Below are 27,928 nucleotides of genomic sequence, written 5' to 3' on the forward strand. Positions count from 1 at the left end.
TCTTTTACATCCACCTGATGGCAGATGGGGGGGCCTCCGTTGAGCGTCCGTTCCAACAATGCAGCACTCCCTCAGTACGACAGTGAAGAGTCAACTTGGATTACGTGCTGAAGTCTCTGGAATGGGACTTGAACCCACAACCTTCTGACTCAAACGAGAGTGCGACCACTAAGCCAAGGCTGACACTATAATGAAGAGTAACATTTTTAATTTGTATTCATGAAAAGTTGTAAATGTGCCTTTCCAATGTTCTGGGAATCCGCAAGACATTGGAATGTGTATTAGAGACCTCATGATGATCACATGAAATTAATAGATATTCATTACCGTACAGTTTCATATATAGTTTTAAAGCTCTCTTTGGATATCTGTGGTTCAATTGCAGTGTAGATAAGTAACATTATCATTCTTAACTTTTATATTGAGTGCGCTCTTAACATATTCAACTTAATGATATATTCCAAATCCTCAATTAGCAGTGCATTGGTTCCTCTACTGTCAGCTGGCAGCTTGTTCCTTGCTGAGAGTAGTGTGACTCGGAGGATTGGTGCTTAAAGGCAGATGTCTGGCAGATGTCTGGTGTTGTACACAATGAGTGAGCAAGGCCAGGTCAGCGCACTGCAAAGATCAGGGGAAGAGCCGATGATGGGATGGAATTTGCTCGAACTGCCAGAGGTGAACTGCAAAGCTTCACAATCTGATGCTTTTTAAGGGTGAAAGTGGGTCCCACCTATTCATCTGTAGCACAACTCGTTGGTGACACTTGGCTCTTTGCTGTTAAACATGCGAAGGTCACGACTCAATCATAGAAAGAAAGACTTGCAGTTCTGTAGTGACTTTCACGATCTCAGAATGTCCCAAAGTGCTTTACAGCCATTTAAGTACTTTTTGAAGTGTAGTCACTGTTGAAATGTAGGAAAGGCAGCAACCAATTTGAGAACATGAAGATTTCACAAATAGCAATGAGATAATCTGTTTTAGTGATGTTGGATGAGGGATAAATATTGGCCAGGACACTGGGAGAACTCCCCAGCTCTTCTTCGAATAGTGCCATGGGATATTTTATGTCCAGCTGAGAGGGCAGACTGGGCCTCAGTTTAATGTCTCAACCGAAAGACGGCAAGTCCGACAGTGCAGCGCTCCCTCAGTACTGCACTGAAGTGTCAGCTGGATTATGTGCTCGAGTCTCTGGAGTGGGACTTGAACCCACAACCTTTGACTCAGAGGTGAGAGTGCTACCCACTGAGCCGGGGCTGACACAGAAATATTTGTGAGAAAACTGTGCAAAACTCTAAAACTAGACCAAAGGTCCTTTAGAGAACTGCAAAGAAATTTATCTACCCCCAGAGTCTCGAGCTTTGGGAGTTATCCTAATAAATCCAGAAATACCTGGGAGTTAAGTGTCCAACCCGAGCACAACAGTTAACAAGGCAAAGAAATCTGATCTCACCGCTACACCTTACTGCAATGGGGAGGCACTTTTCTAAACTCCTGACTCAGCAACAGAGTAAAAATTGCTCCCAATGTTGGTCAATTCCTCCTCCTTTTAGTTTTCACTTACTCTGCCAAGTGACGAGTGTTGCTTCCACCGAATAAGCTACTTGTTTTTGGTGGTTCATCTTTCACAATAGATTTGCACTCCCCAGCAGTGCCCACAGGGAGTGTGGGTCAGACTTAGGACTGCGGCATTGTAGCACCAGTTCTCAAACCTGTGCCCCACCGTGAGCACGACTCCTCACTGGAAGCGTGGGATCGCAGAGTCTCTCCTAACATCCTGTTGCCTGATAGCCATGTTTCATGTTAGGTTCCCCAAGCTGCGACTCTTAATGGTGACGGCAGAAATCTAACTGTAGCTAATTCTCTTCTTGGTGCAAAATAGTGGAGTGTAAATGTGGTATCCAACTGATTTCCCATTCCCAACACTGTAAGCTGAATCTTGGCAAGTCTGACAGTTCCGAGAACTAAGAGAGTGGCATAAATTGCTTAGAGGCTTTACACGGATGTTAACCTGGATTAGTAATTGAATGTTATTTTGCCATGTGCATTTGTAGTTGTAATTCAAGGGATTTTGAAAATTATGCGGTGTTCAGAGCTCTAATACATTAAGAACCTATAATACTGCTTCAATATTTATTCTTCATTATCCTTTTGGGATGGTGCTTGTATTGCAAGTGCTTCGCAGGAGCGTACTCAGACACAAACTGACATCAGTCCAAAGAATGAGATATTAGGACAGGTGATCAAAAGCTTGGTCAAAGGAGCGTCTTAAAGGAGGAGAGAGAGGTGGAGAGGTTAAGGGAGGGAATTTCCTCCCTTAGGGCCTAGGCAGCTGAAGGCATGGTTACCAATGGTGGGGGTAAAGTAAGTGGGGGTGCACAAGAGGCCAGAGTTGGAGGAAGGCAGAGTTCTTGGAGGGTCGTAGGGCTGGAGGAGGTGATAGAGATGGAGATGGGCGAGGCCATGTAGGAAATAAGCCTCCACTGCCATCTTTTGGTTATGAAACATTCCTTTGCAGTGTTTCTAGAATAGAAAATCTAGCATTTGCTGAAGATTCCCTTTCACATTGTACATCTCAGTATTTGGAACATCCTCAATGGGGCACATACACACTTAAAGATAATTTTTAGCACTACAATTTTAAATTGTGTTTGAAAAGCTCAAGTATACATAAAAGAAGTATTTGAAGTTGTGCAGGAATGTAGATTTCAGCAGGTTTTCCAGATCTCTACAATCTCTGATACTGCCCCTTCTGTTCTCGTTTGAAGACATAAGGAGACAAGTACATGGGATTTAATTCCGCTGAGTCAATCAAAAGGCATCTGGCTGGAGAAGCTATCTTTTTCTTCAAAGATTGGCCTTAAAGAAGATTGTGCGTAACGATTTGGCCTTTAAGTGCAAATATTTGAACTGCTGTATCCAAGTCCAATTTTAGATAAGGAGGCCGCAGCGATGGAAAAGACTTAGTGGTCAGATTGTAATTGTGTTGGAATGTCCTTCAGACACAGAAGAGATCGAATTTCTGCTCAATCAAAGGCCTACTCAACAAGGGAGCTCCTAGCAGGTTGTCTTCTCATTCAAAAATGGGAACTTTTCTTCTTGAGTAAGAGAAATTGTTAAACATTTGTTTGTTCAGTGTCAGATTCAGTCAGAATGTTATGGGTTCGAGCCCCACTCCAGGCCTAGAGCGCATAATCACGGCTGACCCTTTACTGCACTGCTGGACTGTCAGAGGTGCCGTCTTGCGGATAAGATGTTAAACCTAGGCTCCGTCTGCCTGTTCAGGTGGATGTAAAAGATCCCATGTCACTATTCATATATCGAAGAGCAGGGGAGCTCTCCCCAATATTTATCCCTCAATCAACACTGCCAAAAAAAACAGATTACCTGGTAATCTCATGTCTGTCTGTCTGGGATCCTGCAGTGTGCAAATTGGCTGCCCTGTTTGTTTACATAACAACAGTAACTACACATCAAGATTAATTAATTGGCAGTGAGGTGCTGCAGGATGTAGATACTATATAAATGCAAGTTCTTCTTTCTTGCTTAAAAGTGCAACATGTCTGGCCAGCAAGGGGGAGCCACTACTTTTAGATGAAAAAATCCCCCCCACCCCCCCCCCCCACCAAAATAAGGGGTGTTCTTCTTTAAGTATATTAAGTGACTCCGGGCAGCAGTAAGGTCTTGCTGTCAAATCCCAGGAATGAGTTGGTTCACTTCTCGCTCTCCCTGCTGTCCTGAAGCAAGCTGAGGCAATTATTCTGAGGCAGGTAGGTTTGAACAAGGCCTGCAGATTTGGCCTGGTGCCTGCAGATCTTCCTTCTATACCTTTCTATCCTCTTCTATCACCTCAACCATGAAACCCCATGTTTGAGGTGCTTTAAGAACAATGCCTTAATAATAAAAAGTTGGCTCCTGGTCCGGCAACGCCTTGATTTTAAAATTCTTGATTTTACAAATCCCTCCATGGCCTCGCCCCTCCCTAAGTCTGTAACCTCCTCCAGCCCTACAACCCTCCGAGATCTCTGCGCTCCTCCAATTCTGGCCTCTTGCATATCCCCGATTTTCATCGCTCCACCATTGGCGGCCGTGCCTTCAGCTGCCTAGGCCCTAAGTGCTGGAATTCCCTCCCTAAACCTCTCCACCCCTCTACCTCTCTCTCCTTTTAAGTGGCTCCTTAAAACGTCTCTCTTTGACCAAGCTTTTGGTCACCTGTCCTAATATGGCTCGGTGTCAAATGTTGTCTGTTAATGATCCTGTGAAGTACCTTGGGATGTTTTTACTATTTAAATGCAAGTAAATAATGTTAATAAGTTTAAAAATATTGACCCCAAAATCTGCCTGCAAAAAATAAATATCAATAAAAATCTAAAATATGGAAACAAAATCTCAAATAAAAACAACACGGTGGTTAAAAAGGAACTGTAAACATTGCAAGAAAAAACCTGTACAATGTCAGTGCCAAATTAAGAGCTCCTTTACTCTCATTTCAAACCAGCATGCAAGGAAAAACATCAATAAAACTGGTATTCACATATTTCACCAATAACTCTGGGGCCTTAATGAGCTAAGGAATGAATTGGGCCCAAGCATTGCAGCTGATTAAATGCAGAAGAGTGCTGAATTGTTGCCCAGTAGGAAGTTGGCAGAAGGCTTACTCTCCCAGCTCTGCTCTGCTCTGTGCCTGTTGCCTACCTGGTCCAGCGGTGTACCGGACTGCTGAGTCTGTCTGTTGGTGTGGATTTGCTGTAAGTGGAGCCTGGTGAGCAGATGCAGTGACTGGAAGAGGGGAAGGAGAGTTGACAGTTGAAAGGATGGAGGTGGGGGGGAGCTGATTTGAATTGTGCCTAATTGCAAGCATAGGAGTTGGCATCTATAATTCAAGTTCGTTAAGGTCCCGTTTGGAAGCTGAATTTCAAAAGATTTCAGAATTAATCTCCTATGGGCAGCATAACTAAAACATAGGATTCCGTTCAATCATAAGAAAAACTTGCATTTATATAGCGGCTTTTATGATCGCAGGACGCCTCAAAGTGCTTTCCAGCCAATGAAGTACTTTTGAAGTGTAGTCACTGTTGTGTAGAGAAATCCTGGTCTCCTCCCACACCGTGTATTGATGAAAGTAGGCAGCGTCTGTCTGATTACCAGCAAATGAGAACACAGCTGAAACCCGACTGTAGTTACTGTCACCATAGTCCCTGCATGTACACGCAGCATAGACTTTGCATACAATTGAAACAAACTGAGGACAGGAATGTGTACTTGGATTCTGATTTGCCTTCATACTTAACCTCATTGCCAGGTTTGAAAAGGAATTTATAAATTTGATTTCCACCCCCCACCCCGGTTTTTCCTTTTCCGCATGCGACGACTTACACTGAGGTATGGTTCTACAGGCAGCTAGCGCCCCCATTACCTCCAAGACTCGAGCTGGATACTTGCCCATGGAAGCCATCGCTGTTGAGCATGGCCCTGTCCTAACAATGTCTGCGTGTGGCCTTTCCCACAAAGGTCATTGCATAGCGATCAGAACCAGGACCAGGTATTTCCTTTCTCCTCCACCTAGGTACCATCTTGGCCCCACCAACATCCTGACTTTTTTTATTCGTTCGTGGGATGTGGGCGTCGCTGGCGAGGCCAGCATTTATTGCCCATCCCTAATTGCTCTTGAGAAGGTGGTGGTGAGCCGCCTTCTTGAACCGCTGCAGTCCGTGTGGTGAAGGTTCTCCCACAGTGCTGTTAGGAAGGGAGGTCCAGGGTTTTGACCCAGCGACGATAAAGGAACGGCGATATATTTCCAAGTCGGGATGGTGTGTGACTTGGAGGGGAACGTGCAGGTGGTGTTGTTCCCATGTACCTGCTGCTCTTGTCCTTCTAGGCAGTAGAGGTCGTGGGTTTGGGAGGTGCTGTCGAAGAAGTCTTGGCGAGTTGCTGCAGTGCATCCTGTGGATGGTACACACTGCAGCCACTGTGCGCCAATGGTGAAGGGAGTGAATGTTTACGGTGGTGGATGGGGTGCCAATCAAGCGGGCTGCTTTGTCCTGGGTGGTGTCAAGCTTCTTGAGTGTTGTTGGAGCTGCGCTCATCCAGGCAAGTGGAGAGTATTCCATCACACTCTTGACTTGTGCCTTGTAGATGGTGGAAAGGCTTTGGGGAGTCAGGAGGTGAGTCACTTGCTGCAGAATACCCAGCCTCTGACCTGCTCTTGTAGCCACAGTATTTATGTGGCTGGTCCAGTTAAGTTTTTGGTTAATGGTGACCCCCAGGATGTTGATGGTGGGGGATTTGGCGATGGTAATGCCATTGAATGTCAAGGGGAGGTGGTTAGACTCTCTCTTGTTGGAGATGGTTATTGCCTGGCACTTGTCTGACACGAATGTTACTTGCCACTTATGAGCCCAAGCCTGGATGTTGTCCAGGTCTTGCTGCATGCGGGCTCGGACTGCTTCATTATTTGAGGGGTTGCGAATGGAACTGAACATTGTTCAATCATCAGCAAATATCCCTATTTCTGACCTTATGATGGAAGGAAGGAAGGAAGGAAGGTCATTGATGAAGCAGCTGAAGATGGTTGGGCCTAGGACATTGCCCTGAGGAACTCCTGCAGCAATGCCTTGGGGCTGAGATGATTGGCCAGCTAGGACAGCACAGACCAGGCTAACTTGGCATCTTCCTGGATCTGTGTGGCTCAGTTCACATCACACAGCATGTTAACCACTGGGGGGAGCACTAGGAAATATTTTTATTAATTAGCTCATTGTTTCACTGAGGTCTACACAAAGGTTAAGAAAAGTTATTTTTTTAAAATATATTTGTTCTTGGTATGTGGGTGATGCTGACAAGGCTGCAATGATGACCTTTATTCGCTGCCCTGAGAAGGAGGCCGCCTTCTTGAACCGCTGCAGTCCTTGTAGTGATGGTGCTCCCACAGTGGCATTAGGCGGGGAATTCCACGATTTTGACCCAGCGACTATGAAGGAATGGCAATATATATATATATACAAAATATAGATGGTGTGCGACTTGGAGGGTAACTTGGAGGTGATGGAGGTTGCGTGGGAGGGAGTTGCTGTCAAAGTAACCTTTTCCTTCTGGTGAAGGTTTGGAACAACCAGCAAGGCTTGGCAATTGAGATTTCTGGTTATGGTGTAGGAGCTTCGCTGGGCTGGTGGTGTTAATTGATGACCGCATAGTGAGTAAGTGCTCTGAACATTCTGGACCTCACCAGTCCCAGTGGAAAATAAATTGCGAAGAGGGAGGCGAAGAAAGAAACTTCCTAGAGATTGCAGGGCATTGAAAATGTCTCTATTTCTCCGTTTATATCCATAACTGTGCTGCAGCATTGGGATGTCATGTGGAAGTAATGTTCCAGATCTTGGCCAGATGCCATGTATTGTTCTAGAACAATGAAAGTGAATAATTTTTTCCCCTGAGTCACCTTTGCCAGGATATGAAGCTAAACTAAATAGTCATATGTACTTGGGTGATTTTAATATGAAGCATGTTATTCAACAGAACCACCACTACGGCACCTCTTTTAAAAGCAAAAAATATAATAAGTGTTGGTGTGTAAGTGTTCCTTAAATTATCACACCGATTTCTGTCCTAACACAAGTAAAATCTTAAAACCAGGCTTTAATAGTTGTACTATCATACAGTTCACTATGAGATGTACATTGTGCTGGTGTTGATTACCTTGTACGCACCGATCACTTGAAATCTCACGGGTAATTTTCCAAGGACATCCTGCTAGCCTTTCCTTCGCGATGGTAGTGGGCGAAGGAAATCTATTTTTCTTTCTATCTATCTTTCTTTCTTGCTTACTTGTGCATGGGTTGCAGGAGGAAAATAAATCTCGAGAGAGTTGTGACGTTGCATAGTATGAAGATCCTGGGAAAGAATGAGTTAGTGGAGGCAGTATGATGTGTCTTGGTTTCAATGCAGGGAGGGGGAAGAGTTTGTAGAGGGAACATTTGGAGCAGAAACTGTTGCACAGCTGAGAGACTGCAAATGAAACACAGGTTGAGAATACAATGTGGGCTGCTTTCCCATAATCTGGAAACAGTGGGAAGTTTGTGAATTGAAGCCCTTGCATTTTAACACGTTCTGCAATATAATTCCAAATATCTTGGCTTTGAGTAGAAGTGCTGCTGTCTGATTAGCAGTTTATAAAATGTGTTTACTCTGCACAATCTTTAGCAACAGATCTCCTCAGCAGTAGTTAATAGTTTTCATCCAATTATTGTTTTCTGTTTCATTTATTGACCTGCAGCAGCCAGAATCCTGGGCCCACTAAGATCCATTAGGAAAAGGTCTCGTCTCCCCACACAGTGTCACCATTTTGTGGCCCAATATGACATGCATTAAGGCTGAAGGTTGGTGCACGACTGCAGCACAGAAGAGGCTGGATGCTACCTCTTGACCCCTCCTCCAGCAAGGTGACTTACCTGAGCCCAGCACACATCTGAGTGTCTGACCTGATGGGCATTTTCAGAACCCTGTTTAATGCTTTCACCCCACAGTCTGCAGCTATGGGCATAGTGTCAGAACAGCTGGAAATAGTAAGACCTTGAAACAATTTGGCATTTATCGAAACAAGCCCTCAAGGTCACAAGCCTCCACATTACAGGCGGTTGAGAAATGCGTGGCTCATGAGGGCATAGTGTTCCTCTTTGTTATGCGATGAAGAGGAAGTCAGAAGGTCAGGGCAATCCCGTTGATTGCAGGCTTGGTTGTTACGAAAGGTTAATGTTGTGCGGGGCAATAAACTGTAGCTCTTTCTGTTGCCACAACAATGCTGAATCCAAGACTTCCACGGAGTAATTTCGGATATGAGTAAGGATCTCAGTTGCTTTATTGTATATTGACCGGCTCTGATTTTAGCTTTGCGTACATTTCCATTGGCCGTTCTCTCCTTGTATTGTATCTTGTCACCATTTGAGAAATGTTGACAATGCTGAGTGTCTATCGAGCAGTTACAGGGCTTCTTATAGATGCTACAAGGCCGCACTCGTCCCCTCTAGCACCTCCTGTAGCTATCTGCCTATTGTCACTCTTCCATTCTACCTTTTGGGTGTTAGCCGTGGTTCAGTGGTAGCACTCTTGTCTCTGAGTTAGGAGGTTGTGGGTTCAAGTCCCACTCCAGAGACTTAAGCACATAAGTTGACACTCAAGTGCAGTACTGAGGGAGTGCTGCACTGTCGGAGGTGCCGTCTTTCGGATGAGACATTAAACTCTGCCCTCTCAGGTGGACATAAATGATCCCATGGCACTATTTCGAAGAAGAGCAGGGGAGTTCTCCCCGGTGTCCTGGCCAACGTTTATCCCTCAACCAACATCACTAAAACAGATTATCTGGTCATTATCTCATTGCTGTTTGTGGGACCTTGCTGTGCGCAAATTGGCTGCTGCTTTTCCAACGTTATAACAGTGACTACACAAAAAAAAAGTACTTAATTGGCCATAATGTGCTTTGAGACGTCCTGAGGTCATGAAAGGCGCTGTATAAATGTAAGTCTTTCTTTCTCAAACACAGTTTCTTCATTTCAGCTCTGCCCTTCCATGTGGCAAAATAATTACGGTATCTTACATCCAATCAACTGATTGGTAGTTTCCTCTTAAATCAGAACTCATCACCTGACTGGTAATTTGAAATCACTTATGTTAAAATGTCTAGGAAATAGTGTAGAGAAGCATTTCCATCAAGTCAAGGACTATTTTAATACAAAATATTATAATGTAAAAGCAGCCTGAAACCATAGTCAGACAACGTATGAATAAACCTTGCAAGGTGCATCGTGGAGGCTTCTGAATCAGTTTCGGCCTTAAGACCCAATTTACTGTTAGTGTGAAGCTAAAACTGCTTTGCATCGATGCTAAACTTGTCGTGTAACTGCTCCCTAATCTGGAGATAAATGAATTCAGAGCTTTTGGGAGAAATTTTGGTCCTTGATGTGAGTGATTGAGGCATTGCTATACGTTGTATCTCATCGGCACTTTCAATCCCAGCCATCTGTCAGGGCTGTGGAGGTAATATTTACTCTTAATGTGTAGAATTGGGCATCATGTGATTTTTGAGCTATGTTTATCTCTTCCAATTGAACTTGTTGATGCTACTTCTGGTTGTTAAAAGCAAATTGTTTATTATGCAGGGGTTTAGGTAAACAGAGAGGTAGTATCTGTGTACCAAGGAAGCAAGATTTGAATTTCTGTGGCGCATTGCTCAGCGTTTGAAACTTGTCCTTGGCATGTTATTCATCGCCTGCCTGTGAAAGGGCCTAGTAATGATCTCAAGTGGACCTCTCAGCTCTTCTAGAGACGGTGACTAGCCATGGCTAATGGGAGTGGAGTGAGGAGAATATATGTGGTATGTCCTTGAAGGACCTGTTACCGATGACATTAAGCACCAAACTCTGATATATTGACTGTCAGCAGCAGCACTGTAAGATGCTACTACCATCCAAGTGCCTGAGGAAGTGGTCTTCTCAGTTTTTCTCCTTCCGTTGGTCTCACTGTTTCCCACTCAATCCCTGTACGGACCCCCCTCAGCCGTTGTGGATGATTGCCAGACTGTGTCACTGACAAATAACTGCGTAAACACATTTTGTTGCTACTGGTGTAAATGGAGTGGATTCCACAGCACTGGAAATCAAGAGGCTACTTGAAGCAGTTCTGTAATCTAAATACATCGTTAATCTACCGAGAATTGCTTAGGTACTGCACCATAAAATTGAGGTGTTTTCAAAGAACAACACTTTTGGAGCAGCTTCACACGGACAATGACTTAATTTGCACAGTCAACAAAACAAAAATCCGAAATTGAACAGAGAAGTTACAGCAGCCCAAAAGGATAAAGTATATGTTATACATTAAAGATGTATTAGGGGTGACCTGCTGGAGGCCTTTCATCATTATGAAGGGTTATGATGAGGTAAATAATGATAAGTTGCTTCCACTGGAGATGGTAACGAGATGGCACAAAATCGATACAATCACAAGAAGTATTGAAAGGGACATAACTTTGATTTGTACAGAGACTTTAACATACAAACACGTCCTAGAGATAAAATCTTTCAGAAGGTGGGGAAATAGTAGGATAATGGGATTAGGCTGGTTGGCGCACGGAGAAGGTTGTGGGTTCGAGTCCCGCTCCGGAGACTTAAGCACGTAATCCAGGCTGACACTCTGGTGCAGTACTGAGGGAGTGATGCCGTCACTCCCTCAGATGTCGGCGATGTCGTCTTTCAGATGAGACGTTAAACCCAGATCCTGGCTGCCCTCTCAGGTGAACGTAAAAGATCCCTTGGCACTATTTGAAGAAGAGCAGGGGGATTTCTCACCTGGTGCCCTGGCCAATATTTATCCCTCAACCAACACCCCAACACCACCAGAAACAGATTATTTGGTCATTTATCTCATTGCTGTTTGTGGGATCTTGCTGTGCAAATTGGCTGCTGCTTTTCCCTATATTGCAAGTGACTACACTTCAAAACTACTTCATTGGCTGTGAAGCATTTTGGGATGTTGTGAGGGGCACTAAACAAACACAAGTTTGTTTTTCCTTACCTGGTTGAGGTAATTAGGTGTTTACCATTTACTGTTCTCATGCTGCAAATACTTTTGAATGTTTTGTTTGTGTGGCATATTCTGTCAAACTAGATGTAATTTGCATTAATGGCAATTGAATGATCTGCAGTGCAATATTATTGATTGCTGAACTTGTTTGCAATAAGCTGCGGTTACAATTGAATTGTAATAACTTCAGACACGAGGAAGTGTGGGAGGTGAGGGAGTTACAGTATTTACTTCTTTGACTTTTTGTACTGCTGGTCTACTTCCAATTAAAGTGCTGCTGCAGTGCACTAGAAGTCCTGCTGATGTGACATTTGTCCTCTTTACATTTTGGGCTGGATTCTATGAGATCGGAACAGCAACGTACAATCTTGGGCATGAGCGGTTGGTTGGAACTTTGAGTTTCGTGCCATGAATCTTGCCTGATGTTTGGGGCTATTGCTGGCCTGAAAAGGCGGGCAGGACATTTACATTTGCCACTGGAGGCACTGGTTCCTCAGAGGAGCTTTGGAAAACCACCTTCTGAAGAGGTTCCCTGTTTCCCCGAGGACAGTAGAGCTGCCCAATTTATATTCGTGGTGATGCAGTATCACCGGGGCATTGAAGAAAGGATTGGGATGATTTTTGTTGTGTAACTTGCCTTGCCTGAGGGTGATCTGGATCCTTGAGACTTCATAGTATCATGATAGGTACAGCACAGGAGGAGGCCATTCAGCCCATCGTGCCTGTGCCGGCTCTTTGAAAGAGCTACTCAATTAGTCCCACTCCCCTGCTCTTTCCCCACAGCCCTGTGAATTTTTTCCCTTCAAGTATTTATCCAATTCCCTTTTGAAAGCTACTGCTGAATCTGCTTCCACCGCCCTTTCAGGCAGTGCATTCCAGATCATTACAACTCGCTGCGTAAAAAAATGTTTCCTCGTCGCCTCTGGCTCTTTTGCTGATCGCCTTAAATCTGTGTCCTCCTGGTTATCGACTCTGCAGCCACTGGAAACAGTTTCTCCTTATTTACTCTATCAAAACCCTTCATGATTTCCCCTTAACCTTCTCTGTTCTAAGGAGAACAACCCCAGCTTCTCCAGTCTCTCCACATAACTGAAGTCCCTCATCCCTGGCACCATTCTAGTAAATCTCTTCTGCACCCTCTCTAAGGCCGTAAGTCTTTAACATCTTTTGGTCAGTCATGTTGGAGTCAAAGCACAGAAAAAAAAAGCCAACATTTGATGCTTGCTGAGTCTACAGTTACTTCCATGTATTTATTTTCAGTGTACTACCGTGTGCTGGTGAACTTCACAACTTCAATCGAGTACGATCCCCAGTTGGAGAATTTTGAGTCTGAAAAGTTCAGGGAAGTATCTGAAGGAATCATAGACACTGTAAGTACAGGAGCTGCTATCTGGCCATATAGTTTTGAGTTAAACCCGAATCTCGTTAATTCTTCAATGAATTGCTGAATTTTTGCTGCTGGATTTAATATAATTTGAGTTTATAAGGAGAGTAGCGGATAGTTTCAAACGGCTCAGCAGTTGATGAGAACTCTGTGTGCTGTCGTGATCCTATGTAAACTTGTGCGTTTTTTTGCATGTTTAAAGTTGTTTCCTGCAGTATTTTAACTTTTCTCCCTTTCCCCTCACTATATCGGGCACCATGGCGGAGGAGACAAAGTTACAAACAAACAAAGAATCAAGAGGGTGAAATAGTGAGAGAGACAGCAGGGGGGATTTTGACTTTGAGTGATAGCCTAAAATGGGCGATATCAGATCAGCTGCCCGTTATACATTGAAGTCATTGGAAATGAGAATTGGGAGAGTTGTATCTGTTTATCTGATATCACCATAGCTTGTTCAATGACTACAGCCTCTAAAGATCTCAATCTCCTAATCACAGCAGCGAGCTGGTAGTTTATGGGACAAATAAGCCTCCGTGATACGGTACAACATAATCTGTGAACTCGTAGGTTATGAAGTCCATTGTTATTTGCTTTTTTAAAATCTTGTGTCTTTCTTTCTTTCTTTCTTTCTTTCTTTATTTATTTATTTATTTATTGCCCTGAGAGGCAGAAAAATGTGCCTCAAAGACGTGTAGTTAAATCAGCCACTACTCACTAACCAACAACTAACCTACATTATGGTCTGTCGTCCTAACCAGACCAGCAATAGGCATGAGGTGGCCTCATTGTTTCTTCTGTCCTCTCTGCAAACTCCAGCAAGTTTTCTGGTGCAAAGTCCCAACCTCCCAGCCATGTCAACCGAAGTCTACATGGTCTCCTCTTCCTAACTGGGCCCCATTTTCATCGTCTTCCTTGGGTTGACTGCAGCCCTGCGATCTTTTATGATGTTACTTATTGATGGATGGTCAATTGTTTATTAGGTTGAACTGAAATTCGGCTGGTCGATTTGACAGAGAAACACACCGACAGCCTGTTGCCCTGGATTCCCAGTACAGTAAGGCACAGCTCATTATTACACTTACTGTGCAAGGCCCTTACATTGCTGCTCTGGCCCTTTGTAGCTGGTGTCCTGACTGAAAGAATGAAGAACTTTCCATTGCAGCCAACATGCTGATTGAATGACACCCTATCATGTGACAATATCACTCGAGATCGACTGTGTTTGATTGACTCTGAATGGGCTGTTCTTAAATAAAAAAAACACCATTTTGAAGCAAACACAATATCTCAGAAGCTTTAAAGCCTCCCCTCAAATGTAAGTCTTTAATAAATGTGCTTTCTTTGCAGCTTGAGTCTGAATTCTATAGGATCTCAGGAGACCAGTCAGTCACTGTGGTATTGATCAAGTAAGTGCCTATTTGACATGATCTCACTTTATGACAAAATGATATCCTGTGGACCCAATTGTAGGACAAATCAAAGCACAATATGATATTTTTATAGATTAAACATAAGGACATAAGATATAGGAGCATTAGTAGGCCATACGCCCCCTCGAGCCTGCTCTGCCATTCAATAAGATCATGGCTGACCTTCTACCTCAACTCCACTTTCCCGCCCTATCTCCATATCCCTTGATTCCCTTAGTGTCCAAAAATCTATCGATCTCAATCTTGAATATACTCAATGACTGAGCATCCACAGCCCTCTTATGTTGTAGTTATGAAGGTTTGTTCACCAGTTGATGGAGAGTACCAAGGGATTTTTCAGTTCAGGCATAAATTTCGAAGTCAACTGAATGGGTACAGTAATCCTGAAATTATTAACACACGTGGACCTTATCCCCTTCTCCCCTCCGCACATAAAGACAAGTCTGTCTTTTGGCCTCTACTTATTTCACAATTATTCCTACTGACACTCGTTGTTCATGTAAAACAAACCTCTGCTTTATGACCCTTGAAGATTTTATTTCTGAATTAATACCATTGTTATGGCTGGCTAATTCTCCATCCAGCAGTGTACGATCACTATATGGAGTTGTCCACAAGGTATTGAGATCAAATTAATTTCACTCTGGAGAGGTTTAACAGACACTACCATGCTTGCACTTTGCATTTTCTTTGGCCTTCTCATCCAAATTAGTTTATTCTGTTCACTGGGTGTAGCAGCTGAACCCACTCGCCATGAATAATTTATTGAGGATTAGGTGATGACTTAGGGGTCGCCTACAAGGTTTGAATAATGTTTGTGTCAATCGAGGACGTAAGAAAGCATGAAATTAAAAATCCTTAGGCCATGTACATATCTAGCCTGTCTTGGATACTATCCCAATTATTTAATCTCCGAAGGGAAAAGTATGTGTGAATCCAATTCCCAAACATAACTGAGCAAAACTCCAGAAAGTCTATCCACTCCCACATCTCCATTATTCACCCCTGGCTGGATGCCCTTCACTGACAACATATTTTCTCCAACCTCCCATCAATATTGCAGGAACCATTTTAGGGAATATTATATATCCAGCGCTGTTATAGTGGGATAAAATGTGTTTGAGAATCTGTTTCATGTATCAGCTGCTCTAAGCGTATGAGTGAGCATGGGGGAGCAAACCAAGAGAAGATTCTACCAGTTGTCCATGCTGTTCCCTGCTTAACGGTCCAAAATATCCGCAGGTAGAAAAAGAAATGGATTCTTCTCAGTCTTGATAAATTGAGGCCGATAATATAATAATGAAATATAAAGAACTTGGATAAAACCTGTGAACAGTAATTCATGTTTCTTTTGGAGATCGCTGAGAATGAGATTGTGTTAGAGAATGGTAACTGCCTGCAGCTGGAACCGAGTGTAATTTTAACAAACAGACACTTCAATCATATGGAAAAAGAAGACAGATAACTCTCCCAACAGCCCACAGCATTCCAATTTCATCAGTCATCGCTGCCCACACTACAAAACACTCAAAGTGTTCTCAAGGAAAAATAAGATGCTTTACTCCCACAGATAACCCACTCCCACACTCATCTCCAGTGACAATCCGTGTATTATTCAGTCTGGCCCTGTGAGCTCCATGAGATTTTTTTGGCTACCGGCTAGATTCGGTAGAATAGTTTTAATCTTCATCTGACTCCTGAATGTTAAACTTATATTCGAAGATTGCTTTTTCTCAATCAGGTTATGATGTTTCCTCCACACATATCTCAACATGCTACCCCTGGGGGTGTCTCTATTGTGTAGCTGAGGTGATACAGATCTGAGGGGTCCCAGATTTGATCTATGGTTTGTGCTAATTTAGATGATGTCAACGGGGGCTACAGGGTCACTAAAGTTACCCTTGATGAAGAGTGACAGTCGAAGGAGACTGGATTAGAGTCGGCTGTGATTCACCCTCCCCTGCCTTGTCAAATAACCTGCTGATGTTTCCTGCTGAGGCTCACGACCTCTTGGGAGAGGTACAGGAGGGGCCCGAGCTCATGGAACCACAGCCCAGCAAACAGTCAACATTTTCAAGTAATTGCAGAGGCTGAGAGAGGTTTTTTTTAATCTCAGGAAACAATTGGAAGGAATGCAACGACAGAAGTTTTAGTTCAAAGAAATAAGAGTGTGGCAAAAATGATGCATCGCCGTACACTCTTTACAGGGCTTTGTAGGTCCAGAGTGTAAGTACCTCATAACAACAGATAGTTTGGCTTGTAGACTGTTATCTTGGATAATGTGCATGGACAAAATTATAATTAAGCTTCACTCTGGATCCAGTGCAAGTGACGATTTATTTGACAACCAAGACTTGTAGAGGTATTGGTTGTCTTTGTAAATTTTCTTCCCTTTTTTCCCCAATGATATTTGTGAAGTCGATTCCCAAACATAATTTCCAGAATGTCTATCCATTCTCACATCTCCGATATTCACTCCTGACTGGCTGCCCTCCACTGACACCACCTTTTCTCCTACCACTTTGAGCCACGGAATATTTCAAGTGACCCTTTATTCAGCCTCTGCAATTACTTGAAAATGTTTTAAGCGTTATGAGTCCCTGCAAAATTGGAGCCATTTTCATCAGTGCGTCACTTCACCATCCTTCAAACACCCCTAATTCCATCTGAAAACCGACACTCACATCATCTCTCCACAAAATAAAAATGGCTGACATTGTACTGGAGTTGACAAATGTAGAAACGTTGCAGACTACAAGACTGAATAGACCAACCCTGGACTCCCACCTCCCTCGAGCTTCCTCTGCTGCCCATCCTCCTCTGATTTCTGCTCCTTGCCCGCTGTGTATATATATATATATATATATATATTCTCTCTCTCTCTCTCTCTCTCTCTCTCTCTCTCTCTCTCTCTTTTTCTCTCTCTCTCTCTCTCTCTCTCTCTCTCCTTGATCTAGATTCATTCAATCCTCTCTACTTGAAGATAACCCATTAATCTTAATAAGTTGAACACTGTATGAAGATCTTCCAACCTCCCCATGGCCCCCATCCCCAACAATGCATTCTAACTACATGAGAAATCTGCACCACTCGCCCCAGTGTATGACAGACCAGGTTAGTGCCACCCTCCGTAACCCCCACCTACCTCTTCCAAAGTTCCAGGTCAGATTAGCCCATCTTCTTTGTTGAATCATACAGAGCTCTTCACAGACTCGACCTCTTATCTGAACTCACTGCAACAGACGCCTTCTGCTTCCTGAGTTTGCAGCAGCAGACTTGAATTTTTTTTCTTAATCTTTTGTTTTGATATCCTGTCTCCTTATTAAACCGTGGAAACTGCGTACTCCTGCTTTGGGTTTATTTTATGATCACATCTCCTACTATTGTGTTGCACGACCAATGCCCTTTGCTGCAATGCCAGTTCCTTTTTGATTAGCTAATTCTGTCAAGACAAACAATAAATTGTCCAGGCTTCCACAGTTCAGGCTGCCTTGATATATCACTATATGTTTTTATTTAATAAAGGACTTGTGTTTTTTTTTATGTAACGGCTTTTATTCGTTTTGTGAGGTTAACAAATTCCTTGACTTTCTCCGCAGTGCACCTGGTTGCATGTTACCTGAAGCTGTGAGGCACCCGACCTGTGACGGTGCTGCTCAGAGGGGCGCTGCAGTCTGGGTCGGATTTTTCCCTTCCTTGCTTTGGGGAATCATAGAATCACACAACACAGAAGGAGGCCATTCGGCCCATCGTGCCTGTGCTGGCTCTTGGAAAGAGCTATCCAATTCGTACCACCCGCCCCCCCCCCCCCACTGTTCCCTCGTAGCCCTGCAATTTTTTCCTTTTCAAGCATTTATCCAATTCCCTTTTGAAAGTTACTATTGAATCTGCTTCCTCCATCCATTCAGGCAGTGCATTCCAGATCATTACATCGCTGTGTAAAAATATTTCTCCTCATCTCCCCTCTGGTTCTTTTACCAATTAACTTAAATTTGTGTCCTCTGGTTACTAACCCTCCTGTCAGTGGAAAAGTTTCTCCCTATCTATTCTATCAAAACCCCTCATGATTCTGAGCACCTCTATTAAATCTCCCCTTAACCTTCTCTGCTCTAAGAACTACCACCCCAGCTTCTCTAGTCTCTCCAGGGAAGTTCCTGGTCTCTGCTTAGTGTCTCCCCATCGCAGCACTTTTTTTTAGAACTGGTTAGGTCAGATGTTGAATCGATGTCCCCTCCTGCTTCTTTATGGCCAAGTTCTGGTGCTCCAGGGCACTGTGCTTCCACCTTACCTCATTGTTAAATTGAATTGACAACCGCCTCTTTAAACATCTGGCAACCAATGGGTCAATTTGTTTTTTAAAAAAACACAATCTTCATGCTTGACGACCGTTTCCCTTTATGGCCCCTTTTCTTTTGAAGGCCTTGATTTTTGTTAGAGTTGAGTTTAGCAAATGTTTGTTGCACATCAGCCCCTCCCCCGAATGGCCACTCTTCATACGTGAGACTAGATCGAGAGCAGTGGCAGGTTGTTCAACCTACAAGGACGTGGAGCCTGACATAATGACGTTGTGTCTTCACATAATGACCACCTGTGCTTTCCAACTTGATATCAAGCAGGAGCGAGTCACTGCGGCCAGTTATAGAGTGAGGAATAAATTAATATTCTTCATATCAACGAGATAACATTGTAACGAGATAACGTGAGTACATAAGAACATAAGAAATTGGAGCAGGAGTAGGCCAATCGGCCCCTCGAGCCTGCTCCGCCATTCAATAAGATCATGGCTGATCTGATCCCAACCACAAATCTAAAGAACACGAGAAGTCGGAGCAGGACCCGGCCACACAGCCCCTGGGCCCTCTCCGCCACCCACAGGGCATTGACCGATCTGAACTCGGCTTCATGTCCAATTTCCTGCCCGTTCCCCATAACCCCTAATTCCCTTTACTTCTAGGAAACTGTCTATTTCTGTTTTAAATTTATCTAATGATGTAGCTTCCACAGCTTCCTGGGGCAGCAAATTCCACAGACCTACCACCCTCTGAGTGAAGAAATTTCTCCTCATCTCAGTTTTGAAAGAGCAGCCCCTTATTCTAAGATTATGCCCCCTAGTTCTAGTTTCACCCATCTTTGGGAACATCCTTACTGCATCCACCCGATCAAGACCCTTCACAATCTTATATGTTTCAATAAGATCGCCTCTCATTCTTCTGAACTCCAATGAGTAGAGTCCCAATCTACTCAACCTCTCCTCATATGTCCGCCCCCTCATCCCCTCTCAATCAGACTACAGTATTGAAAGATCTTGAATGACCAGCACAGTTGGATATTGCATCCTGTTGATTAGGGGGTTCTTAGTCTTGAGGCACATCATCCCAGAGCTGTTTCTGTTTAACTTTACAGGGAAGTGGAAGAAAATGTGATTGTGGAGCTGGATGTTGGATCTGACGGAAACAACAATGATGTGGAGATTCGAGAGGTGGTGTACTCGGTTGTGAGGAGTGGATCCATCGGTCCTTATGAAACCTCAGTTGCAGGCTTCTCATTCCGGCGTCTGGGAATAGGTACTTAACATTTGTTCGGAGATTAGTTGGTGTGTCCATGTGGATAGTCAAGAAAAGATGCACTGACTTGGAACTGAAAATCAGGATGTTCAAGATTAGGGAAAAAACAATTCTGATAGTAGAACCAGTGCAGATCTCACCCAGATAGATTCTGGACCTGTACCAGAGTATGAGGATTATAGTCTGCAGCGCTGAGGGGGAAGTCCAGTTGCCATAGTTCGCACTATTCGGGGCTGAGAATTTCCTGGATGTGTCTGTCGGTTTTGACTTTTTCTCTCCGTGTCCTTCTTGGAGTGATGCCGATGCATGTGCTCACAGAGTAGAGTGCTGAGTGTCCTGTGGCATAAGTGTGCACCTACAGGAATATTGAAGGCAGTTTGAGATTTTTTTTTCTGGGTCCCCATTCCCGAGTTGTGTTTTTTTTTAAATTACAAAACCTATTTTCCTCCAGTGCATTTTTTAAAAAAAAAGTTTTTATTTTACATTTATCAAAATGTGGGATATCCATCATTAGGGAATCAACCATTTTGTTTTCTCTTTTAATGTCAGCATTGTTTATTAATGTGCCCGGCTCAACACAGACAGGTGTACGGTCACCTTTTTCTGCTCCAGTAACGTGCCTTAACCCCAAGATCACCCAACACTGCTGCTGTGCGAATCTTTTGTTTGCCTCTCCAGCCATCTCCTTGGCACTTCCGGAATGCCAATTCTTTCTGGATTGGAGGCAGATGTGTGCTTTAGGGCTGCACTAACTAAGCCAGCAGTGAGAATGAATGAATTTGCATTTATATAGCACCTATCATGACCTCAGGACGTCCCAAAGCGCGTTACAGCCAATGAAGTACTTTTGAAGTGTAGTCACTGTTGTGATGTAGGAAACCCGGCATCCAATTTGTGCACAGCAAGCTCCCACAAACAGCAGTATGATAATGAGCAGATAATTGTTTGTGATGCTGGTTGAGAGATAAATATTGGCCAGGACACCGGGGAGAACTCCCCTGCACTTCGAATAATGCCATGGGATCTTTTACGTCCACCTGAGAGGTCAGACGGGGCCTCAGTTTAATGTCCCATCTGAAAGACGCACCTCCAACAGGGCAGCACTCCCTCAGTATTGACACTGGAGTGTCAGCACAAAAAAATGGCTTTGCATTACCAGGCTGTAAAACCGTTGTGACTCCTTAGCCTGTAGAACAGGGCTTTGAATTGAACATTTGAGCAGCCACCTAATATTTGACATTGAGCCTTCAAGGTCCTTTTTGGTGTCACATTAAATTCAACTTTCTGTTGAAAATACGGAAATATTCGCCCATCCAAATTTCATCACAAATGGGGTGAGCGTTAAAAGAGCTTGCAAAAGATCAGTCGTTCAAAACAAACTGAAATGCTGAAGATATGAAAAGCTGGAGCATGTCAAACATCACGTTATTTGTGAGTTTGACAAACCTCACGTCCGCTATTCTTCTGCTAGGTTCATTTTAGTTTGATTTTCTATCCCTGGTGGGAACAAAATGCCGTTCCCTTGTGAGCCGACTCTGTTTCATTCAATGTTCCCTCTGCCAGCTTCGATGGAAATATAAGAAGCAGCATCCATGGGCTGACTGACTGTGAGCTCTTGGTAATAAATGGAGGGTCTGTGCTCACGACAGTTACATCTTTTGTATAAAATGCTCTTACTGTTAATTGCTGTTCTGGGATTGAATACTTTCCTGTTGAGCAGCTGCAGCCTATAATGTTAGGAAATGGAGGGGATTTTTTATTTCCTATTCGGTCTAAATTAAGTAATTTTTCAATCTGGACACAGTGGTTTACTACGAGTGTGCTGTGCTTACCAGATATTGCTTTTATTTTGTGACTTGAATTTTATACATTGATTTGACTTTAATTAATAAATAAATAAATAAAGTTTAGACACCCCATGATGCGCTGACCAAAAGGAACACTTTGCTGTATGAGGTGTTGTAGGCACAAATCTGTGTCCAAACCACAGCCCATTTATACTTACAGTGCAATGATTATATTAGAATTATAGAATTATGCAGCACTGAAAGCGGCCATTCCGCCCATTGTGTCTGTGCTGGTTCTTTAAAAGAGCTATCCAATTAGTCCCACTCCCCTGCTCTTGCCCCATAGCCCTACAAATTTTTCCTTTTCAAGTATTTATCCAATTCCCTTTGGAAATTTACTATTGAATCTGCTTCATAATTAATTATCTTGGGGTGCATTCACGCTCCACAAGTCTAGCGAGGGACAAAGCCACAACCGCTTTGTAGTGTGTAAATCGGGTACGAAGGCCTGAACTGATTCCGAAACAAAACAGAGTGAAACTCCCTCCTTCACGGATTCTCAGTCAGCTGAGCTCTGATCACACCCTGACACCAGAATCGGGAGGCATTTACATAAACGTGCAGTGTCTGATCAATAAAATTATCTCACTTGTATTACCAGTGTCCCAGATAACCTGTGTCCATTCTGTACTAACGCTGAATTGCAGCTTTTAAACCAGTGGTGAGGTCCTGGAAGTTTTTTTTTTGATTGGTAACTGCGGTGTGGAATTAAACTGGCTGCCCAGTGAAGCATTGGCTTCTTTAGCTCTGAACCTTTGCTGTCTGCCGCTGACCGACATGTAATAATAGATGCTGTATGGTGTTCGAAATGGGAGTAACTCATTGGCTCTACCAGCACATTTTATAAGGGGATGCAAATGAAAAAGAGGACCTGCCAGAAGCTGTGTGTTACTGCGTTAGGTGTATAGTCGTTTAAAGTAAAAAGTTTAGATGCTAAGCACTGGGAATGCAGCCAAATCCAGAGATTTTGATGCCTGTTTGACAAAATGTGCCGCTCGCAGCAAAATTAGAAATGGCACGCCAGCAATTGGGAAAGATTGGGCCGACTATGAGATTGCATTCTGTTTCCTGAAACAGCTAAAAGATGTCCCAACCACTAACATTACCAATATTGGCAGGAAGGCAATGAAAATATTTGATGTTTAAGACAGATGAGATTGAGACTGATGGTGGTGATGAGCTTGTCAAGATGAAACAAGTCCATTGGGGGAACCAGTTGAAAACTACAAACACTACATTTTCAACAGTTGTGATCCAGGTTCTGATGAAATACTAGTTGTACGCAGTGAGCCTCTGCATTTTGGATTTTTTTGTGCAACTATGGGTCTCTAGAGGAAAGCCTAATCAAAGACAGAGTACTTACTGACATAGAGAACAATGATACTAGGAAGGGACTTAAACAAGAACCAAAGCAGACATTGAAAACTTACACCAACATGTGGAAAGTTAATGAATCATCAGCAAAGCAGCTGAAAGATGTAAAAACTCAAAGAAATGCAGTATTTAGTGAGGAGAAAATGATCCCGGGTATGAAGCCCAGGAAGCTTTTGAAAGTTTCTGAAGTAGACTGTAAAAACTATTGAAAACATCTCCTCAGAAAGAAATAAACCTCGTCTGTTGGGGACTGGAGGTGTAACACATGCGGAGATAGAACCATTTCACAGCAAGTGTGAAAAGTCCAGAAAGTGGAACAAAGGCATGTAACAGCTACTGGTGACTCAGGTGGAGGTTCACTCTCCCAGTTGAAGTTGTTGGATCTATAGAAGTCCAGTATGCCAGCAAATTTTAAGCAAGCTTTTAGTGTCAGCATCGTGCATCAACAGCTAGCCTGTGGTGTCAGTCGTTGTTGGACTTCGAATCATAGAATCGTTACAGCACAGAAGGAGGCCATTCGGCCCATCAAGCCCATGCCAGCTCTTTGTAAGAGCAATCCAGTTAGTCACATTCCCCTGCTCTTTCCCCGTAACCCTGCAAATTTTTATCCCTTCGAGATCGAATCATAGAATCGTTACAGCATACTTGAGAATGAATACTAGAGGTTGTTTGATCCAAGTAGCAGAATGCTTCAGGATTCTAACACTTCACCGCTCAGGATCAACAAACAGAAATCAAGGGCAAAGTCAGCGTTAAAGACCCCTAGAACAATAAACACAACATTGAGCTCCACTTAGTGGCAAGTGGATGTAGGTCTGTTCCAGCTGTTAGTCATTCAACATGTCCAACTTGTGACATTGGTTCATCGTAATGTTCTTCTGATTCATTCATGAAAACTCTCAAAACAGTCTTCATTGGAGAGATGAAAGATGAAGGCGCTCTACACTTTCAAGCCGATCCCAAGGTCCCACGTGCAGTTGGCAGCCAGCAAACTACCCATAGCTGTTTAAAAGCAAAACTTGTCAAGAAGCACATCAGTGCACTTGTGGACATGAAAGTTCTTGTCCTGAATGAGGGACTGTGTCTGTACTGACTATGGAGTAGATGTTTGTCATAAAGTATCACCTGGGCAGATTGCGGAGGGAGAAATTGGGCGGGAGCGTCACAGACCTATAATGGAGCCTGGCCAATTATCATTCCGTTTATTAGAATGGAATTAAAATGGTGTAGGTCCTGTTATGAACATTCCGATCCTCCTCGCCCAATTTTACTCTCTGCCCTGCACAGGTAGTACAGATGAGAATCCACCCCTATGTCCCTTCAATGGAGGTAATAATGAAAAGGAACGATCGGTGTCCATGTGCATTGGCCCAAAGCCACTTAACAAGCCCTCGAATAAAATCACTCTCCACTTTGCACCACAACTGACATCCTGCCTGAACTAGTGAAAGTGGAACTACTCCTAGTTGTAGTTGCAAAGATTGGGTTTAGGCGTGTTGTACTAAATGAAGAATTCAGACTGCTGGCTACAGTTTCGACACCATGTACCAGGCTGTCTCAGGAGAGGGAAAATTAGAAGATGCTTTTTACCTTCAGTTGATCCAAGATATAGATTCCTTGTGCATGCCTTTTAGAATCTCCAACTCCTGAGGGATTTCAAAGATGGCTTCAAGAGGCACTAGAAAATCTGAAGGAATCGCTCACAGCTGATGACATTTAGGTTACAATATTGAGGTTACATGAACAGGATCACAGTCTGAAACCAGACGCCCTAATGAAGCAATGCCAGAGTGGGCAGATGAATGGAGAAATTCAATATAGCAAAGTGTGAGCTGGTTCATTTTGGTAGGAGGAATGAGGAGGCCACTAATTTCTTGGAAGGTAGGAAACTAAATGGGCTAGAGGAGCAATGAGATTTGGGAATACAGATACATAAATCTCTAAAAGTAGCACCACAAGTTGATGAGGCCATAAAGAGTGGAAATAAAGTATTGAGGTTCATTTCTAGAGGAATAGAGTACAAGCGCAGGGGGGGGGAATGTTAAATTTACAGAGAACGTTGGTTACTCCACACCTGGAGTACGGTGTGCAGCTCTGGTCTCCATATCACAAAAAGGATATTGAAGCACTGGAGAAAGTGCAGAAAAGATTTACGATGCTGTTATCAGAATTGAGAGGATGCAACTATCAGGGAAGATTGAGCAGGTTGGGAAGACGAAGAGGCGACCTGATAGAGGTCTTTAAAATCATGAAAGGATTTGATCGGGTGGATGTAGAGAAAATGTTTCCAACTGTGGGGGGAGTCCAGAACAAAGGGTCATAAATATAAGATAGTCACTAACAGATCAAATAAATAATTTAGGAGGAATTTCTTTATACAGAAAGTGGTGAGAATGTGGAACTTGCTGCCACGTGGAGTGGTTGCAGCAGGTGGTATTGAAGGGGAGGCTTGATGCATACATGAAGGAGAAAGGAATAGAGGACATGGGGGCAGGATGGGAAGTGGTAATGAAAGTGGGAGGAGGCTCACGTAGGGTATAAATGCCGGCACAGACCCGTTGGGCTGTGCTGTAGATTCTATGTAATTCAGTGGTGAAATACAGCAAATTCCCTGACTGTTCTCTCTGACCTGGGAGGAGTTATATGAGTGCAGTATAGTGTTAAGGTGGCTGTACAGTAAAGGTCACATGTATTTAAGAAACAACTTGCACTTATATAACACCTTAGATCAAACTCAGGATGCCTCAAAGCAATTTACAACCATTACCTTTGAAGTTATGTAGGTAAACAAAACAGTTGATTTTCATTCTGCAACATCCCAAAATCAACGAATGAATGACCAGCTAATTTGTTCTTGGTGGTGTTGGTCAGAAGGGGACGGTTTACGTAGACACCAGGGGGACTCGCTGCTTATCTTCGAATAGTGCCATGGGATCTTTCACATCCACTTGAGTATGCAGACAGGGCCTCATTTTAATGTCTCATCTGAAAGACAGCACCTTCATCAATGTAGCACTCCCTTAGTACTGCACTAAAATTTCACTGAAATAATGCATTCACCTAAATCGTGTGGGGTTGAACCCACAACCTTCGGATTGAGGTAAGATTGTTGTCTGCTTATTCCAACTGACACTTGGCCCTGTAGCTGTTGATGTTTATTTACTGGCGTGTGATAACACATGCTACAAGTTGTTTTGTTTGAATGGATTTTATTGTCCCCTTGTTTTTAGTGCCGGTGCCCATACCTCGCCAGTGTCAGAGCAATGAATTTTCCTGTGGGTCTGGCGAGTGCGTCGATATTGATTATCGCTGCGACTTGAGGGCTGACTGCAAAGATATGTCTGACGAAGATAACTGTGGTAAGAGCTCACTAAGTCGGAACATGGAAGAATTTGGAATTTATTGCACAGGTGCTGCTTCCTCTGAGGATTGCTGGGATTGTGCCAATCTTTGCCATGATAAGGGAGTCACTGCCCATCACAGCAATAACCAGAACTGTTTATTATCGTAGAATCAGAGAATGATACTGCACAGAAGGAGGCCGTTCGGCCCATCGTGCCTATGCCGGCTGTTTGAAAGAGCTATCCAATTAGTCCCTTTCCCCATAACCCTGCAAATTTTTCCCCTTCAAATGTTTCTCCAATTCCCTATTGAAAGTTATTATTGAATCTGTTTCCACCGCCCTTTCGAGCAATACATTCCAGATCATAACAACTCGCTGCGTAATTTTTTTTTCCCTCATGTCGCCTCTGGTTCTTTTGCCAATCACCTTAAATCTGTGTCCTCTGGTTACTGACCCTTTTGCCACTGGAAACACTTTCTCCTTATTTATTCTATCAAAACCCTTCATGATTTTGAAAACCTTATTAAATTATAGTATGTCTTCCTTTTGGGAGTTCTGTCACATTGGCCAAGGCCATCCAAAGGCCTGTATCATTAACTCAAAATTGCACTCACATTGGAAATGGAGAGAGAGATGGGAAGAATGCTAAGCAATGGCTTTCAGTCACATTAAGATGGGGGGAGAGGAGCTGAGTAAAATGAGTGCATGGAGTGCAAGCCATATGATAAAAATTGTTCCCATCAAGTTAGGATGTGTAACAAAGTAGAGAAACTTATACCACATATGAACATTTTTCAATTATTTTTATGTGTTACCTTTTTTTGAAAGGAGGAGTACACTGGGTACGCTAGGTATGGACCAGCAACCCAGAAGCTGGGTCTTCAACACACATCACTCTTGTCATCCAAGCTTGCTTCTCTTCTGCAGTCCACAGTGCCCACTGGGATTTTGTTGGGTTGATTTTGAGTTCAATTTTTTGTTTAGAAAATTGAAAGTATTCTTATGTCAACTGGCCAGTGCCATTTTGGATATCATCTTGTGGCCTCGCTTGATTGGTTAAGCTCTGGTTGGTCACTCATTGGGGCCAGCTACTACTTTCAGAATCCAGCTCAAATGTCTTGGCTTCTCCCTTGTTAATCTCAAATGGGTCAACTGTGACGGTTGGAGGGACCTGATTGGTTGCTCAAGATATTGTCCTCCATCATGTACATTGCTGAGGATCTTGGGGTTTTTGCCAGTCCTGCTGAAAATACTGGAGGGACAGGGGTTCTGAAACCAAGTCGAAGGGCCCGTGGGCTTTTCAAAACTCACCAGCAATTACCTGGTGACCTTCATTTGTGGTGCTGCTATGTGGTGTTGGTGGGTTTTATCTGTTTATAACCATCCTGGAGAAGGAACAGTAAGGATAAAATCCA

General features: G+C 43.4%; 1 protein-coding gene across 1 annotated transcript in view; it reads left to right on the top strand.

Annotated features, from left to right (window-relative positions):
• hspg2 (heparan sulfate proteoglycan 2) overlaps nt 1-27,928 on the top strand; it is a 473,886-nt gene that overhangs the window by 158,948 nt on the left and 287,010 nt on the right. The window contains 4 exon segments of the mRNA XM_067970061.1: nt 12,832-12,941; nt 14,303-14,361; nt 19,789-19,949; nt 26,401-26,529. Of these exon segments, the coding sequence (XP_067826162.1) occupies nt 12,832-12,941; nt 14,303-14,361; nt 19,789-19,949; nt 26,401-26,529 (459 nt within the window).

The sequence above is a fragment of the Heptranchias perlo genome, chromosome 32 (assembly GCF_035084215.1).
Source record: "Heptranchias perlo isolate sHepPer1 chromosome 32, sHepPer1.hap1, whole genome shotgun sequence".
NCBI classification, from domain to species: Eukaryota; Metazoa; Chordata; class Chondrichthyes; order Hexanchiformes; family Hexanchidae; genus Heptranchias; species Heptranchias perlo.